General features: G+C 51.4%; 3 protein-coding genes across 3 annotated transcripts; 1 reads left to right on the top strand and 2 right to left on the bottom strand.

The window, feature by feature from the left end:
- Positions 1 to 1,349: 1,349 nt before the first annotated feature.
- LOC128947555 (myo-inositol 2-dehydrogenase-like) lies at positions 1,350 to 8,631 on the bottom strand. Its single transcript, XM_054291856.1, has 9 exons — positions 8,390 to 8,631; positions 7,112 to 7,636; positions 6,258 to 6,328; positions 5,801 to 5,909; positions 4,929 to 5,059; positions 4,454 to 4,561; positions 3,433 to 3,551; positions 2,568 to 2,724; positions 1,350 to 2,126 (listed from the first exon to the last, which is right to left on the bottom strand). Exons 1-9 carry the CDS (start codon positions 8,629 to 8,631, stop codon positions 1,978 to 1,980), a joined length of 1,611 nt encoding a protein of 536 aa, XP_054147831.1. The 3' UTR covers positions 1,350 to 1,977.
- CCDC27 (coiled-coil domain containing 27) lies at positions 8,623 to 12,172 on the top strand. The gene is made up of 4 exons (XM_054292044.1): positions 8,623 to 8,864; positions 9,671 to 9,801; positions 9,945 to 10,022; positions 10,292 to 12,172. The coding sequence occupies exons 1-4, from the start codon at positions 8,765 to 8,767 to the stop codon at positions 10,571 to 10,573; spliced, it is 591 nt and encodes a 196-aa protein (XP_054148019.1). The 5' UTR covers positions 8,623 to 8,764; the 3' UTR covers positions 10,574 to 12,172.
- Positions 12,173 to 12,632: 460 nt separating this feature from the next.
- Positions 12,633 to 17,057, bottom strand: LRRC47 (leucine rich repeat containing 47). Its single transcript, XM_054292040.1, has 7 exons — positions 16,419 to 17,057; positions 15,619 to 16,065; positions 14,764 to 14,880; positions 13,952 to 14,067; positions 13,560 to 13,662; positions 13,082 to 13,171; positions 12,633 to 12,904 (listed from the first exon to the last, which is right to left on the bottom strand). The coding sequence occupies exons 1-7, from the start codon at positions 17,055 to 17,057 to the stop codon at positions 12,692 to 12,694; spliced, it is 1,725 nt and encodes a 574-aa protein (XP_054148015.1). The 3' UTR covers positions 12,633 to 12,691.
- Positions 17,058 to 18,441: the final 1,384 nt, after the last annotated feature.

Genomic DNA, 18,441 nt, shown 5'->3' with positions numbered 1-18,441 from the left:
TGGGAGGGAGGGCAGGGAGCTGCTGCATTGCCCCCTCAGCCCTGGGTCACTGGAGACTTTGAGGGGACCTGCACAGAGATGATGCTGCCCAGCCCATTCCCACTGCTGCACTCTCCCTCTGGATGCCTCCAAAGGCAGCCCTGCACCTGCTTCCCATCACCCCCAGGCTGGGGAAGGGGCTGGATACCCTTCCCAAAGCCCTGGAGCCTCTAGGCAAAAGCAGAAGTGCTGAAATCCCACCAGGGCTCACCTGAGATGCGACTTCTCCTCAGGCAGGCAGTGGCTGCTCCCTCTCCAGGGGGACAGGAGTGTGACCACTGGATGGAGGAGGCTGGGACCCTCCTTCCAAGGCTTTGTCTGGGTGTCCCACAGCAGCTCTGAGCCTTCAGCTGCCTCTTGTCCCTCCTCTCCCTCGGGGACTGGTGAGCTGCAGGTGCAGTCACCATCCCTGAGGCCATCCCACCCCTCACACCACAGGGATTGGGAACTTTTGGGATTGGGAATCCCCCGCTGTGGCTGACAGTGGTCTGTGTCCCCAGGAAATGGCTCAGTAAAGCACTTTAATGCTTTAAAGCTTTTGCAACAACCACTCACATTTCCAGTGTTCCCAGGGCTGTTCCCAGCAGTATTAATGGATCACTCTGTGATAGGAATTGTATTTTTTGTAATGTTATCATTGGAAAATGTGTTATTTTTATAGCTGTGGTTACTCCTTTGTTTTGGGTTGGTTTTTTTTGTTGGTTTGTTTTTGTTTTGGTTTTTTTTTTGTAACACAATAAAAGCACATGTGGGAATTACTGGATTTGGAAATTAAAACTGGACAGAAAGTGCCCTCTTAACCCAGAGTAAACCTTCAATTGTAGGACTTCAAAGCTACTGAAACAAAAGAGAAACCCACCATTGTGTACTAATCTGCTACAGCAAGTACAGAGAGGCAAAAAACAGCTTCTGGACACATAAAACTTTTTTTTAATAAATGGCTAAAAACTAGCAAATGGAATGGAGAACAAGCATTAAAACACAGTTTTTCTGAGCTTGAAAAATGACACTGTTAAAAACAATTTCCCAAAAAGAACACATTATTCTAGTTTTAGGAGTATATATTCCACAGATAGGAATAGGAAATTGATTCTTGCAAGAAGTTTATAAACCAATGCCTTGGAATGGAAGGAGTCTAGAATGTTGTTGTAATTCAATAAAAAAAACAAAAAAAAGGTTTCAAAAGGTCTTGAAAACTGGCATGTGACAGCCAGACAGGAACAGTCAGAGCCTCACATCTGCAGAGAGCTCCACACACATGAGAAAGGTCCAAAGCTCCTGGCAGAGACAGACTGGCCTGTGGCTCTGTCTTCTGCATCCCAAACAGGATCATGGAACCCAGACTGGTTTGTTTGGAAGGAACCTTAAAGCTCATCCCATTCCACCCCAACACCTTCCACTATCCCAGGGTGCTCCAAGCCCTGTCCAGGCTGGCCTTGAACACTTCCAGAGATGGGGCAGCCACAGCTGCTCTGAGAAATCCATTCCAGCCCCTCATCACCCTCAAAGGGAAGAATCTCTTCCATAGATACACTCTAAACATATCTCACAGATGCTCCTGTGTTTTTTTGAGCATTAAATGACCTCCCTTGTGGCACTGCTGGGAAGGCACCTGCTTGTGACTACTCCTCCAGGCAGGCAGTGGCTGTTCTTTCTCCAAGGGGAGACTTCTCTCTCATCCCAGCTACTGGTGGTATTACACTACCCTGCCTGGCCCAAGGAGCATCCCTCTTCTCCCAGGAAAACAGAGCTCTGTAGCCACCCGGATGAAACCACACAGAATTTCTTGTAGGCTCTGGCTGACACAGTAGAACTCTGCCCTACCCCAGCACCAAGTGCTCCTGGTCCAGAAGTGCCTCTGTCTGCTTGGGCATACCCAGTGGGAACACCAAAACCACCATCCAGGCTTCTGTTGAGGCCACAGGGTGGGAGTGGCTGTCACACGAGCTCAGCCTTGACCCCAGGTGGATCCGTGGCACTGCTGTGCAAGTCCACAGCAGATCTGCTCCTCCAGGACTGCTCGGCTGCTGCAGCAACCTGGATGGTCCAGAGGAACTGCTCCTTGGTGACCACGGGGGGCTCCTGGCCTGTGGGACAGGAACAAAGCACTGGATGAAACCCATTGTCCCTGTGAGCACAGATCCCTGGGCCTGCAGAACTTTAAACATTTCAGCCCTCCTCCTGCCCTGTCAATGCAGCCACAACAACTGAAATACTGCTGAATAAAAATAGCTTGGACTACATGGTCTTCAAAGCCTCTTCCTACCCAAGCCACTCCATGATTCTGTGATTTTTATCCTTTCTGGGCAGCCAGGACTCTGGCTGAGGATCTCTTGGCTGTCACAAACAGCTGTTTTCATCACAAAGGACAGTAAGGTCCAAGGCAGTTTCCCCTCCCAACTCTCATTTCTTCCCAGCACAGCGTTTCAGATCATCACCCCCCACCCACCTCCATGACCTGACATGATGCATCCCCCAACAAAGCCAACCCAAAGCAACACCAGCCATCCATTCAAGCCTTGTCCCACCTTTCAGGGTTCTCAGGAAGTGCCTGAAGAGCTCCCTGTAGGCATCTCTGTAGCGCTCAGCTTGGGTTTGGGGACAGATGGACACAGAAGTCCCATGCTCTGTGATGCCCAGGGGGTTCTGGTTGTCCACCCTTAAGGTCCCCTCAGACCCATGAACCTGAGGGAAGGAGCAAAACAGGGAAGAAAGAACATTTTTAAGTTATCACACTTTCAATCTCACACAGATTATCACCAGAGAAGCCCTGGTTTGTAAAACCAAGACTAAAGTAGGTTCTGAAATGAGGAGTCACCTGCCCCAGTCCTGGTACGGCTCAGACACAACAGAGACATCATGGATCAGCTGTAGTACAGTGGCTTCCACTTGTGTGATACCTCACCTGAGCAAGGCCCCTTTTATAAGTGCTTAATTCCTCCCCAAGACCAGCCCCCATAGCTGTAATTATTCATTACTGTAGAAATTTACACTTTTCTTCCCCTTTCATATGCAGGACTCCTGCTACACAGCTGAGACCACCCTGGAAAGGACAAAGGAAATCTGCACAATTTCAGCCTCAGGAGAACTGACCTGTTCCTGCTCTGGTATGATTCATGCAGCTCTTAACACCACATAATGCATGGGACAGAGAGAAAATTTGGGTGAGAAAAGAGAAAGTGGATTGTAGATTGAAAAAGGATTGCTGCTGAGGCAACAGCCAAACAAACATGTGGCACTTAAAGCTCTGCTCTGGGTGACAAGGTGTTGGATTTGATGATCCTGGAGGTCTTTCCCAACCTCAGTGATTCTGTAACAGAGGGGTTTTGGGAAAAGTGCTGCAGGCACACTCAGAGGAGTCAAAACAGACTTGACTGAGCAGCAGGACCCCACCTCCAGCCGCTGGTCACAGCTCCTGGTGCAGTGCTGGCTGATGTCCAGGGTGACAATGGCTCCGCTGGGGAACTTCATGCTGATGGTGACCATGTCCACATCCCTCAGGCAGCCCATGTCTGGGGACAAAACAGGCCTGGCTCACCCCAGGAACAGCAAACCAGCAAGTTCTACAGCTACAAACTGCTGTTCTTCCTTGGGGAGGTGACACTGGCTTTGTGACAGCTTCCCACAGCACCCCAGCTGCTTCACCAGCATTCCTGATGGAACACAGGCAGTTCTGCAGGAACACACAGCCCCAGGCCCAACTCCACCATCCCAGCCTGCAGCTCTCTAATGAGGGCACCCACCTGTGCTTCCAGGATCAGGCAACTTCCAGCACGTTGCTGGGGCAAGGCAGAGGGTACAGAACCCTCCTGGAGGGCTCTTGTTTGCTGCATTTCAATGTGTGCCATGGCAAAGAGCATTGCATCCTGCCTCTCCTCACCCCAGCCAGCCAAGCTTGGCAGCTGCTGCAATTTCCTTAATTAAAACTCTGCATTTCCATTTCAAAAATGGCAGCTTCCACCTTTTACGGTTCGTTTAAATGAGTGTGGTAACCCTGGGTGTGCACATCAGCCCAACATAACCCAGAGCAAACACACAGCTTGGATTTGATGATCCTGGGATCCACAGGGAAGGGCCAGAGAAAGCAGAGAATGAATATTTCATTGACATTTTTGTGAGCTCAAACCTTAGCTCAGTTATTTTCTGCACTCTGGTTCCAAACCTGATGTCCTGCAGAGTCATGTTCAATGATAACTCCACTGCAACTGCTTCACCTCAGCAGGAGATTCACCAGATTTAGAGATCTTCACCAAATACCCCCAGGAACCTCCCTTACATTCCACCAGCCTGTTTATTCAGCTGCTCCATAATGGAACAATTGTCATGGCTATAATGCTCTCGTTCCTTCTTTCTTTCTAGTTTTAACCCTGAACTCCAGAGGTACCCAATAAACCATCAAAAGACTCATTCTTACCTGCACAGAAGGCATGGCCCAGGGAAAATATTGTATCTGGCACACTCTCTCCCAACAGTAAACTGATAATATCTATGTCATGCACAGCAGCATTGTAAAAAATTCCACCTGGAAGAACCAAAACTGGGCATTAATGTCTCCATACTGAAACCCACAGCCAATTCACATTTCTGAACTGCACAGAGACGGTATAAAAAGCCCCCACAGTGAAGAAACTAATAAAGGGACAAAAAAATACACAGAAATGAAGTTTGGTAAAGAAAACACTCCTCAAAAAATGCTCCTCCCCATGGATCAATCTTAAGGCTATACAAATTCAGGGGAATTCCCACAGAACATTTCCAGGGCAGGTTTTGGATCAACCTGGTCTGGTTATCGTGTCTCTGTCCATGGCAGGGGGTGGAACAGATGAGCTTAAAGGTCCTTTCCCACCCAAACCATTCCATGACTCTGAGTGAAGGCAGCTGCTGGGTACCTGAGGCTTTCAGCAGGCTCAGAGAGGCTGCAGGATAGAGGCTGCTGATGGTTGATATCCTGTGGATCCTGCCCAGGGCCCGGCTGTCCCGAACCTTCTTGTACAGGAACTGCAGGGCTGGGTCAAAGCGCCTTCCAAGGGAAACAAGGATGAGGTTGTTAGGAAATTAATCCACAAACATCAGAGGTTTATGTCCAAAAAGGAGACTGAGGAGTCCTTTTTACTTTATTTGAATAAAGGGAGAGGCCATGGGGCATTCCCCTGGGATCTCTCCAATTTTTTGAGGATGCAGCCTCCTTTTTATCCCAATTTCCCAACCACATTTCCCTTCTCTCTTTCCCCACTGGCTGAGGTACTTGAGAGGTCCAGACTTCCCAATACACCTGATACCAAATATTTCCGTCTAATGTATAATCCTCCCTTTTAATGTTTAATTCTTATGGAATTTAGGGGGCTTTCCCCATTTCTGAGGTACTTGAGAGGTTCAGGCTTCCTGATACACCTGATACGAAAGATTCCCCTCTAATGTACAACCCTCCCTTTTCATTTTTAATTCTTATGGAATTTAGGGGTTTTTCTTCCCTACTGTTTCTTTCATCTCTCAATGTCTAATTTCACTGATCAGCAAACCTAAAGTTTATTTATAAAAGCAAATATCTGTTTCCTTTCACCAATCAGTGAAATCCTTCCCATTGTTTCTTTTTATCTCCCAGTGCCAGTTTTAACTACCAGCAGACCCACAGCTTGTTTGTAAAGACAAATCCACTACTCCTCTCAAGGTGAAACCAAGCTGATTTGAGGACCAAGTCAGGAAAGCCTGAGGAACGTGGGATTTTATAAAGATTAAATCACAGGAAAACCACTGGTCTTACTTGTAGAACCCACACACGAGTGGCCTCCCACACCTGTCGGCCTCATCAAAACAGGCTTCTGCTGTCTGTCTGTCCAAGCTGGGCAGCCCCTCACAGAACACACCTTTGCCTGTGCAAAACAGGACACACACGGGGCTCAGGGGAGACACAGCTGCACAAAACACCTTGATCTTGCAGTAATAGCTCATTACATTGCTGGTTTTGATGGCATTTACCCCCTTCTGCCTGCCCGCTGTGGTTTCAGCTGTCCCAGGAGTGGGACTGCCCAGTCACACTAGGACCAGCATAGCACAAACCCCACTGGTGTCCAGCCATTAACATCAGCAGGGATCTCAGTCACTAATTACACAATTTGAGAGCCTGCACAGCTCCAGGGCTGCTGCTGAAACACAAACACACTCACAAGTGCACACCAATGGGCACAGGGAAAAGCTGAAAGTGCAGCTGCTCCTCTCACCTGCTCGTAAGGCATCTCTTACCATCTCAGGGGCTTTGTCAGGTGGGGAACAAATAATGGCTCCAGAAACTCTGCAGGAATCAAGAGAGATCTTCAGTAAGAACAAGGTTTTCACTAGATCAAACAATGCTCAAAAGTCCTATTTGGTTACAGTTAAAAAAAACTAAAACCCCATTGCTCTGGAAGAGCCAGCTGAGTTATAGAAGGAACTCAGTGCCTGCTTCAAGCATGAAATATAGTGACACACATAGGTTAAAATCACAAGTGGCACAAAGGAATTGCACTACTTTTCCTGCATCTTCTAGGAGAAAATCTTTTAAAGGTTTCCTTTACAAGGGATTTAAATCCAAAGTATTTATGTGGTAGAGCTGCTGATCAATGCATTTTAGCTTCCTGTGATTCTTTACTTTCTAGTATCAAATCTGCCTTTCCTAAAAGCTCTGCCTTTTGCTCCTGCAATATTTTAGACCTGACAGCAACAGCGCTTTACTGATGTTACAGTTGTTCAGTTCAACTGGAAAGCAAAACGCCACAACCCTCCCACAATTTACACCAACCCTTGCTTATCTCAGAGCTCCAAGAGCCACCAAACTCAGCCGACTGCTCTGAGACAGGGAAACTGGCAGGCAGCAGGGAAGGTGCCATTTATTATTGTTCTGTGGGACTGGAGGAAATTTTTTTTTTAATTTCTTAACAAAACAAGAAGAGGGTAAGGCAAGGCTTGTATGGAATCCCCCCACCCTGAGAAGAGCCACATCCAGGAGCTGGCGGCCAGAGGCACAGTCTGGGGCTGCTACAGAGTTTCCCAGAGGGGAAGGCAAGGCTTGCATGGAACTCCCTGCCCTGGTCAGTACCGTGGATCACTGAGTGCGATGGTGGCCTCCTGCTGCCGCAGCACCCTGGTGCCAGCCGGGACCTTGGCACCAAAGGCTCGTTCCACCTCCTCCAGCTGATCCTCCACCACGTAGAGCAGGCAGCAGCCAGCTTCTTCCAGCAGGGTTTGCAACAAGGCTGTGCTCACAAGCTCTGCGCCAAAGAGCACGAGGCCGACGCCGCTGCAACCGTGACATGAGGAGGGTGTCAGGCTGTTGGAGGCATCAGGCGCGGGCCCACTTTGGCCAAGAGGTGCAATCCTGGTGTAGGAGGTGGCCAGCGGTGAGGGGTGGCTGGCAGAGGTGGAGGGTGTTGGGTCATGCCTGTGTGTGGCGGGGATGGGGTGGTGGGGAAGCAGGAGTTTGTTGTAGGATGGTGGAGAGGGGATCATGCTGTAGCCAGTGCTGGATCCAGTGGTGATGAGGAAGGATGGATGGGAGAGCAGGGAGGGCACGTCGAGTGGCAGGGGCAGGCTCAGGCTGAGGCTGGAGTCGGGATCTGCAGAGCTGAGGAGAGAGATATCAGAGGATCAGAGAATATCCTGAGCTGAAGGGGATCCACAAGGATCATCAAATCCAACTCTTGAGAACACCTCACATAAGAACACCCCAAGAATGCCACTATATGTTGTCCAAATGCTTCCTGAGTGGGGTCAGGTGAGACAGACATAATTAAAGAATCATTAAGGTTGGACAAGACTTCCAAGATCATCAAGGCAAACCTTTGACTGAACACCTCCTTGTCAATTAAACCACACCACTAAGTGCCACCCGCAGCTCCCTCAGGCACTTCTCATAGCACTGACGCCCCAGGTCCATGCCCTTGTCTGGCCACACTCCAGCCCCTTAATGTCTGTTTTGTAGTGAGGAACAGAACTGGGCACGGCACTTGAGAAGCCTCAGCAGTGCCCAGGACAGGGGGACGGGCACTGGGGACACCGTTCTGGGGTCGGGTGAGACTGAGATGGAGCGAGTGAGGCAGGGAAAGACCGGGTGAGCCCGAGCAGGGGCAGTTGGGGGAGACTGAGATGGGGCGGGTGAGGCAGGGAAGGGCAGGATGAACCTGACCAGGGGTCGGTAGGGTGAGGCTGAAATGGAACGAGTGAGGCAGGGAAAAGCCGGGTGAGCCCGAGCAGGGGTCGGTAGGGTGAGGCTGAATGAGGCAGGGAAAGGCCGGGTAACCCGGAGCAGGGGCAGTCGGGTGAGGCTGAATGAGGCAGGGAAAAGCCGGGTGCCCCCGAGCAGCGCTATGTCCCTCACCGGAGCCCCGGGGCGCGCAGCCCCAGCTGCCGGAGCAGGCGGCGGTTGCGGCAGTGGCGGCCCGAGCTGAGGTGCTCCAGGATGCGGTCCCGGCGCACCCTCAGCGGCAGCTGGCACGGCGTGCACAACAGCGTCTCCACGGCGCCCGCCGGGCCCGGGCCCGGCCCCGCCGGCTCCCGCCGCACCGACAGCTCCGAGAACTCGGCCGCGTAGTCGTGCAGCGTCTTCCTCCTCCGCCCCATGGCCCGGCCCCGCTGACTCGGAAGCGGAAGGCCCGCCCGCCTCACGCCGTTGCCCGGCAGCGGCCCCGCTCCGAGCCCCGAGGAGACGGGAGAGACTCCGGGAGAGACCCCAGCCCAGTCCCAGCCGCGGGCGATGGAAGCCGATGACTCGCAGGAACCAGAGCTCGCCGAAACCATGGGACAGCTCCAGCAGGAGCTGCGGAAAGCCAAGGATGACCACAAGATGGCCATAGGTACCGCGGGAGGTGCCCAGAGCACGCCTTTACCTGCCTAGGTTTCATTCAGTTCGGCTCCTTTCACCTTGGAAACATTACAGGGTGTCGCTCACAGCCTGAAAAGCCGCTTGTTTTGAAAACACTTTCTTTCTGCCCTTGGAACTGAAGAACATGAGAAAACCAGCAGAGAAAGCGCTGAGCAGAGTGGCAAAGCGGGGCTCAAAGTGCCCACTCTCCGTGTCCTCAGAGCAGCACCCACCTCAAAGCTGGGTTAATACATATGGAATCACAGAATTATTTGGGCTGGAGGAACCTTAAAAATCACCCAGTGCCACCCCTGCCATGGGCAGGGACACCTTCCACTATCCCAGGGTGCTCCAAGCCTTGTCCAGCCTGGCCTTGGACACTGCCAGGGATGGGGCAGCCACAGCTTCTCTGGAAAACCTGTGCCAGGCCTAACCACCCTCACAGGGAAGAATTTTTTCCGTATATCCACTCTAACCCTGTTCTCTGTTAGTGTAAAGCCATTCCCTCTTGTCCTGTCATTCAGCACCTTGCAAACACTCTCTTTCTTGTCAGCTCCTTGTGGTACTGGAAGGCCACAATTAGTCACCCTGAAGTGAAACCACCTTTTCTTCTCCAGGCTGTACAAACCCACAAACCACATTATCACCCAGAATTACTGTGGCTGCAGCATTAATGTGACCCAAGTCTGGTCCCAGACTGTTCCCACAGTGGCTTTGCTTATGCTCACCTGAAAAAAGCAGCCACAGAGCGTTCAGCAGGGATTTGCTTTGCTAACAGAGTACTCTCCCATTTTACAGGTGCTATCTCTTCCTTGCAAAGACAGATGGAGATCCAAGAATCTGAGCTTCGGAAAATCAGATCTGAAAAGGAATTGCTCCAGAAGCAGCTCAGAGAGAGAGAAGTCCAGCTCCAAGCTGTGTCTGACAAGGTACGGCCCAAGAGTGTGGTGGCCATGGCTAGCAGGAGACACAGCAGTTGGGAAATTTGGGATTTTTGCAACATGTCCCTCTCTCACAGGCAGGAGGGGAACCTGTAGCTGTGAAACTGAAGAGTAAAATATTCTCCTTCCAGTTTTGCAGCCTGACAGAAGAACAGAGGCAGGAAGAAGCGGTGGTGGCGATGGTGGAGGAGAACCAAAACCTTCAACAGGTGAATTTGAGCAAAGCCTCTAGAGAAAAGTCTGGTGTTTGCTGCTTCACTGGGCTGGTTTTAGGGCTGGTGGCATTTGGCATATAAAACGCCCACTCAATCCAAGTACTTTTAGAGAAAACACCAAATAATACGAGTTATCAGTACTGGTGACATTGTCAGTCCAGAGATTCTGCCCAGGAAACATTTGGACCAAACAGTGGGAAAATGAGGCCAAACTTGCTCAGTTTCTTCTCCCCAGTGACAGCTGGATTCCTGTATCTGCTCAGGTTGTCGAAGAACAGGAATTCCAGCTGGCTGAGCAGAACAAGCTCATCAGTGAGCTACAGGGGACAATCAGCCAGCTGCAGGCTGAGGCTGTGAGCACCCGCCTCCAGCTCCTGCAGCAGAAACAGGCCCAGAGGGAGACCCAGAGCCAGCTTGAGGCACTGCAGCACACAGAGCTGCAAACCAGAGTGGCACTGGAGCTCATCAGCAGCAAGGTAAGCGTGGCCTCTTTCACCTCAGAGCCCTGTCTCCCTCTTGGGAATCTCAATCCATTTGCTCCCTAGCTGTGGAGCAGGCAGCTCTTGTGCCACTTAAAAACAAAAGAGACCTCAAATACCAGAAACTCTTGAGAAAGCTGAGTTCAGGTCAGATTTCTAACATCCTTCCAGACCCAAGGTAACAAGAAGCACCCTAAAGTCGTCTCCTGCAGGCAGATGTGCCAGGGAAAGAGCCTTGGCCCACCCAGACCCACATGGTTACCACAGCACTTTCAGTGAAGCCCAAACTGCCTGTAATGTCACATAAACACTTCACAGTCTCTGTAAATCAGTGCAAATGCCAAGGAATTGCACATAAAGCCCGAACACACCCGCTCTCCTCTTTTATCCAAAGTTTGAAAGGTACAGAAACAAAATAATCCAGGCTACGTTCAGCGTGGAGGGCATCCAGGACCCCCAGGGCGAGCTCACGGATGATGACGTGCTGGAGGCAATGCAGGTTTGTGGCTCTTGCAGACAGCTTCCAGCAGCCAGGAGGGGACTGCTGAGGTAAGAGGACACTTTGCAGTGCTGTTCCCAGCCTTCCCACCTCTTCACACATGGCTGGTTTTCAGAAAATCTTCAACGAGCGGACGGAGTTCCAGCAGATGCTGAAGAACAAGGGCAGCAGGACGTCCCTGCTCAGCAGTGACAGCAGCACAGCATCACCAGCAAGGAGAAGGAAATCCTCCAGGATGGAAAAGCTCTGATGGCTGAGCCAGAACCCATCACCAGCGCAGGCTCTGGGGTCTGAGCTCCGAGCTGGTGCCTTACAAGAAATAAAACTCATTTTACTGACACCAAGTTCTGTGGGAGTATCTGATTCAATAGTTTCAGCCATGTTAAAGCCATGCTTTAAATGGTTAAAGCAAATTTCTGACACCTCTTCAATTCGATTATGTTCAAGATATAACTCCTGTAAGTTCATTGGGAGGAAAATTTGTGAAATCAGAATGGGCTGAGTTTTCCCATTGCAAACTCCAAGTGCAGCAACCACATGTCCCCTGTATTCCCTGGTCTATGCTCATTCTGAATCAGAGCACAAGTCACTGGAAGTCCTTGGTCTGTAGTCACACTTGACTTCCCAGAGAAGCCTGAAGCACAAGGCTGGCTTGGCTACAGGCAGCTGGGCAGTGTATAATTCCCATTTTTGCCTTGGGAAGTTTCTAAGTGACCTGACTGAACATCCCCCAGTGCCAAAACGAGGGACAGTGCCAGGGCTGCAAAAGCTGTTTTATTTTTCCATTCCATGTGCAAGTCCCAACATGGGGATGCATTTGACATAGCAGCAGTTCAGTTGGAGCTCTGAGATCTCATTTTTACCAGAAAAGAGTCAGTCTGGGGACCACCTTGGCTTAGGGAGAGGTGTGAGTGCACACCAGTGCTCACCCACACATATAGAGACTGCCAAACAAGAGCTCCAACTGCCTGTATGTTGGAAGTGCTCACCCACAGTAACTCTTTGGGCACACACAAGGTCACCACAATTCCCACAGGGATGGAGGATGGCCCTGAAATGCACTGGGACACACAAACCCTCAACAAATCCCTTAAAAATGGAAACTGTGCTCATGTCTGAACACAAAAACCGTCACTTTAAAAAGCATCCCTCAAGTTCTGACAGCAATTAAACGCTTCTGACAGCAACTAAATGTTCACAGCTACTCCAGATAAAATTCTGCAGAACAAGATGTCAGCAAAGTGCTCTGGCATTCTGGCTCCAGGTTGTACCCAGCAGAGGACCTCAGTTCCACACTGTCAATTACTGCATTTCTCTGCTGCCATAAAAATGATCCAGATGAAACACCAGGAGGAAAAAGTGACCTTGCAGAAAAATGTGACTGTGCTTGTTTTAAACGTTGTAATGATTTTCTCTACTGCATTCTGACATCCAACAGCTTCTCTGCCTTCGGCCCATGTTTGAAGATGCTGCTCTTTTGCACAGGTGATCTCTGTTAAGGATGAAAATCCCAATTCTCCTTGCTGTTGCTCACCAAACTCTGAAGCCATTGCTTTCCCAGCAGGATGCTCCACATCTTTTCTTTAAAAACCCAAACCATCTCACTGTGCACCAGTTGTGTTGTTGAATATATGTAAAAAAACCCAAATAAAGGCAATGGAATCCTCTCTCAGCTCAGGCAGCTGCTAACGGATCACAGTCAGCAGAGAGGCCACTGTGGCCAGGTCAGTTTTGGAAGGATAAAGTACTTTCAAGTTCCCATCCATGTCCACCACTCGCACCTGCTCCACCACCAAAGGCAGGTTCAAATTCCCTGCTCCACAGAGAGCATCTGATTCCATATCTGAGCCAGAGCCTTCCTTGTTCTCCGAGGCAGATCTGTTCAGCTCTGCAATTTTCTGTTAAAAGCAAAGTACAGAGAACAACATCAATTCTGTGGCAGAGAACGAAGAGAGGGAGTAACAATACTACCAAAATACAAATCAGCTTCTGTGTTCTTCTCAATGCATGTGAGCAATGACACATTTGGCAGGAGCCCCGCCAAGAACAGAAGAATATTTTCCTCAACTCCCTACCAGGATAAGGGTGTCCATGACATCTTTGCAGATCTGTAAACTGGTATCACTCGTCACTTCCAGAAACAGGTCCCGGGTCTCTTTTCTAATCTGTAAGAGTTTCACAGATGAAGCAAGTCAGGAGTCAGAGCAGCTCACCCACATTCCCCTGGACACATCCCAGTACACAGAGCTGAAGATTTTCACTCAGTTTAATCAGGGGCAAAGCTCTGCTGTTCTTTACAAATAAAAAACCATACTATTGCCCTTCCAAAGCTTTTGCACAGGCAGACTGGTGCTTTGGAACAGATTTAAAGAGGTAAAACTGTAACTCCCAGATCCCTCTCAGTCTGACAGTGGAGCCCTTATAAACTGTAAGAGTTTGTACTTGGACTACAAGCACAAGTTTCACAGAACTGTGTATGCCTTTGACTTAAACATCTCTCAACAGAAAGAAACACTGCTTAGTTATTGATGTATTTCCATGAATGGGAAGTACCTTTGTTTTCTCACTGTTGGTTATTGGTGGGAAGGAAATCACAGCACCTTCAGCATCCACCAGGCACGGGTAGTTGTCTTTGCCATCCAGCAGCTGCAGGTACCTGCCACGAGAAACAAAGCAGCAAGAAGTGAGCAACTGAGAGAGCAGCTGGACACAAGGGCAGGAAATAGTGACAAAAAGGAATCAGTGTGTGATCTCAGCACTGCTTTACAGCCCATTTGCTACTACATCAAGTTTACCTCATCTCTGATTCCCTCAGCTCACAGCATGTGCACCACACACCCTTCAATCCTCTCTGCTTCCCTTCTATCTGCTGTTCTGAACACATCTGTCACATCCCCAGCGCAGTCACCTAAATGTGTGTGGGAAAACCACAACAAGGCACTGACTTGTGCAGCCCAGAGACGTTCTGACGCTTCTTCTGCTTCCGCTGCTCCTCAGCCTCCAGCTGCAGCTGCCGGAGAAGATCCTTGGCCTTGATCTCCTTCCGACCCAGGGGCGTGATCTGCACCACACAGAAAAACAAAATATTTTTGTCACAGACAACTTTTATGAAAAATCCTTCCTTCAGGATTTTTCCTCCTGAGAAGCTGGGAGGCCTCAGGAACAAAATGTAAACATTGATTATCTGCTGCTGTGGAATGCAACAGGTGGATCTGTGACTGGTTTCATAGAGTTGTTTCTAGTTAATGGCCAATCACAGTCAGCTGGCTCAGACTCTCTGTCCAAGACAGAAGCTTTTGTTATCATTCTTTGCTATTCTATTCTTAGCTAGCCTTCTGATGAAACCTTCTCTTCTATTCTTTTAGTATAGTTTTAATGTAATATATATAATAAAATAACAAATCAAGCCTTCTGAAACATGGAGCCAGATCCTCGTCTCTTCCCTCATCCAAGAACCCCTGTGAAAACCGTCACACATTTTAACTGAATTTCACTCAAACACCAGGGTTACAACACTCCCCTGTAAGCAAGTCAATAATTAAACAATATCCCTGCATGTTGTCATGCCTTTTTCAGCATGGAAATAATTTCCATTTCACATGGATTGCTGTAACACCCACTTGAAAAACAGGCTCAGCCGCTAGTACTAAACCAGGCGCCTGGTACAGCAGGACAGCAAGGAAATCAGTACCACATCTAAAGTTCCTGGAGTTTGTTTTCTAGGTTCTGGGGGTAAGAAAGCACCCTTAAGCTCTACCTTGAGCTCATCAGGAGGCTGAACATCATATGTCAGAGGAGCTTTGACCAGCTGCAAGTCGTGAGTGGCAATGGTGGCCACTGTGCGCTTCTCACAGATATCCTCGTGCAGCTTGGTCTGAAACACAAAGGATGCCATCAAAATAGATCAAAAACTCAATGTGATTTATCCCTTCTATGTGCAGATTTTTCTATATTTAATGTTGGCAGCACTACCAGCCAGGTGACTAAAACAGAGCCCTTCCCTTCACCTGGATCTCCGTTACAGCCCAAATGCAAGGGTAGCAAAGCCTGACAACATGGGACATGTTTCTCTATAGGGAAACCAAATCTTAAGTCAGAAAGCAATCCCAAATACTCAAGCCTTGTAACCTGAAAGCAGCTCCCACCTGCCACCTAAGGGACAGGTGAGCAGCAGGCCCGGGGACAGGTCTGTGAGCAGGATACCTCAGTCAGGAAGCTGCACGTGTAACACGGTTTTAACAGATCAGGGACGCTGGAGCCAATCCAGGGGATCTCTACACATGGACACAGGGTTATTTTTAGCTTTTAACAGGTTCCACAGCAATAACAAGCTGCTGTTAGAGTCACAACACAACTGTGAGTGTGTCCATTCCCTCACGGCAATACCTGAGCTCTGATGGGTCCTTCCCAAAAACCAGTTCTGCTGATTTCAGACTGACTGGGCATGTGCTGCTGGCAGGGACAGCTCACCCTGTATCCTCACACCTGCTGGGTGAGGAGCTCACCTTAAGTTTCCAAACTCATCAGCTGGAAGAGGCCTAGAACAGTTTATTTCCAGCTCTGCCAGCAACATTGCCACTCCAAATGAGTACCACGAGGCTGCAGCTGTTACCTGCATGGTCAGGAACCTCTTGAGAGCATTGCCCGGCTTTAAGTTCACTCCTTTCAGCACACAGCACACGATGAAGGCTCGCACATCCTTGACGCCCGGGCTCACTTTGACCACCAAAGGCGCTGGGTTCTCAGAGACGTGCAGAACCTTCACCAGCAGCTTGCTTGCCTCTTCCACCTCATCCTGCTCCCCATCCCCGCCATCCTTCTTCTGCTGCTTCTCCCTCTTCTTCTTCCTGACGTCCTCTCTGCCAGCCTCAGCCTTCCCCTTCCCACGTCCCCCGGCCCGTAGGTACTCCAGAATGGCCTTGGTCTGGCACCCATTGACCATCTTCTCCAGCCGCTTGTCCCTCAGCTGGTTGCCCTTGAAGTTGGCCTCCTTCAGGCGGGGGCAGTCGGCCAGCGCGGAAGGCAGCTCCCGCAGCTGGTTGTTGGCCACGTCCAGGCTCTGGAAGAGACAGAGATGGGTCAGGGGGGCGCGATGGGGACGCTCTGGAGGAGACAAAGATGGGACGGTCAGGGGTGCGCGATGGGGACACTTTGGAGGAGACAAAGATGGGATGGTCAGGGGTGCGCGATGGGGACACTTTGCAGGAGAGAGATGGGTATGGGGTGCGCGATGGGGACGCTCCGGAGGAGACAGAGGTGGGGCGGTCAGTGCTGCCCCATGGGGACGCTCTGGATAAGACAGAGATGGGATGGTCATGGGGTGCCCCACGGGGACGCTCTGGAGGACACAGAGATGGGACGGTCAAGGCTGCCCCATGGGGACCCGTGCGGGGCGGCGGGCTCGGCTCCCACCTTGAGCGCCGGCAGCGCCGCGATGTCCGCACCCAGCTCGGCCACCTCGTTGTCGGCCGCGTCCAGCCGGCTGAGCAGCGGGAAGGGCGCGGGCGGCCCGTCGGGGGCCAGGAGCCCTCCGGGCAGCGCTCGCAGCCGGTTCCCGGACAGCAGCAGCTCCTGCAGCTGCGGGGCCGCGCGGGCCAGCCCCGGGCCCAGCTCCCGCAGCCGGTTCGCGCTCAGGTTGAGGCTGCGCAGCTGCGGGAAGGCCGGGGCCGCGTCCCCCGCGCCGCCGCCAGTCCCTCCGAGCGCGGCGGGCAGCGCCTCCAGCCCGTTCCCGGACAGGTCGAGCAGGCGGAGCGCGGGCAGGGGCCCGCCCAGCCCCTCGCCCAGCCCGGCCGGGCCCAGCGCGTTGCGGCTCAGCACCAGCGTGTGCAGCGCGGGCAGCGCGGCCGCCACGCCCGGGCCGAGCTCCCGCAGCGCCGCGCAGCCGCTCAGCTCCAGCGACTGCAGCAGCGGCAGCGCCAGCAGCGCCTCCGGCAGCCGCCCGCCGCCCGCCGCCACCCGCTCCGCCACCGCCGCGCCCGACAGCGACAGCTCCCGCCGCCGCTCCCGCGCCGCCGCCTCCAGCTCCGGCCACGGCCCCGCCGCCGCCGCCATCGCGCACTGAGCCCGCCCCGCGCCGCCGCCGCCGCCGTGCAAGGGCCGCCCCCGGCTCGGTCCCGCCCTCGGGGAGGGTCCGGCTGCCACCCGAACCCGCGGCGGGAACGCGGCAGCGGGAATGCAGCGGAACGGGATGGGATCGCAGCAGCGGCAGCACAGGATGGGATCACCGCTCTTGGATGCAGTGATACCTTAAACAAGGGCAAAATACGGGACCGCATCCTGCTGAGCCGCGGGTCTGCCCCAGCGGGGCCGCACAGGTCCAGGCACAGCTTACACAGGTAAAGCTCACACACGTGCAAGTCACACAGGTCCAGGTACAGCTCACATGTGCAGTTCACACAGCTACAACACACACCTCTACAGCTCACAAGTCACACAGGTCCAGTGACAGCACACACATGTGCAGCTCATACACATACAGCACACACCGGTACAAGTCATACAGGTCCGGTTTCAGCCCACATGTGCAGTTCACACAGCTACAGCATACACTGGTACAGGTCACACAGGTCCAGGTACAGCTCACACATGTACAGATCCAGATCCAGCTCACACACACAGAGCACACACTGGTACATGTCACACAGGCAGGGCTCAGGCAGGTCCAGGCACAGTTCACACACATACAGCACGCAATGTCACAGCACTGTCACGGCTGGTACAGGTCCAACACGCATGGCTCACACAGGTACAGCACTCACAGGTACCCACAGGTACCACAGCCTCACACCACTCTGTACCCATTTCCATTGTAGCAAGTGGAAAATGCAGACGTACCCTCCAGACTGGCTAAAGTAATTTATTAAATATGTGCAATAAAAATAACTGACATTTAACACAAGTGACTCCTTTTCCTGATAATATCTCCTAGATTTCAATATGTGATTTGCTCATCCAGCATTTAAGAACATGCAATCAGTATAAATTGCTCTCTTGGGGTACTGGAACACCAAGAGGTCTTTTGGGATGAGATCAACTCCTGCACACATGGACAGGGGCTGCTCTGGAACCATCTCTGCAGTGACACATGAGAACACCTCAGCTGACACTCAGGCACAGCTCAGATGGACAGAGACCACTCAGGACCACACTCTTTCCTTGCTTTCCTACTGAGGCCCCGTTGTTGCCAAATCCAGGTTCCAGTCCAACCCTTTGCAGCCCTTCTTTCACTGCCCAGACCCACACCTGTGCAATGGATTTTCTCTGGAATATTTTGCTCAAGACTTGGTGGCACAGCACCAAATCTCATGGTGTTTTTCACTCCAATATTTATTTTGCCACTGCAGCAAAGCCAGGTTGTTAATTAAGGAGCAATCCCATAAAGTCACCTTTAAACATGACACTGGTGGTATTACTGTACTCCAAAAGGGTCCTTTCA

Source organism: Melozone crissalis, unplaced genomic scaffold, assembly GCF_028551555.1.
Source record: "Melozone crissalis strain CALT ecotype California unplaced genomic scaffold, PUWL_Pcris_2 ptg000107l_1, whole genome shotgun sequence".
NCBI classification, from domain to species: domain Eukaryota; kingdom Metazoa; phylum Chordata; class Aves; order Passeriformes; family Passerellidae; genus Melozone; species Melozone crissalis.
The sequence above is the reverse complement of the archived record's forward strand: the minus strand, read 5'-3'. Positions and strand labels throughout refer to the sequence as shown.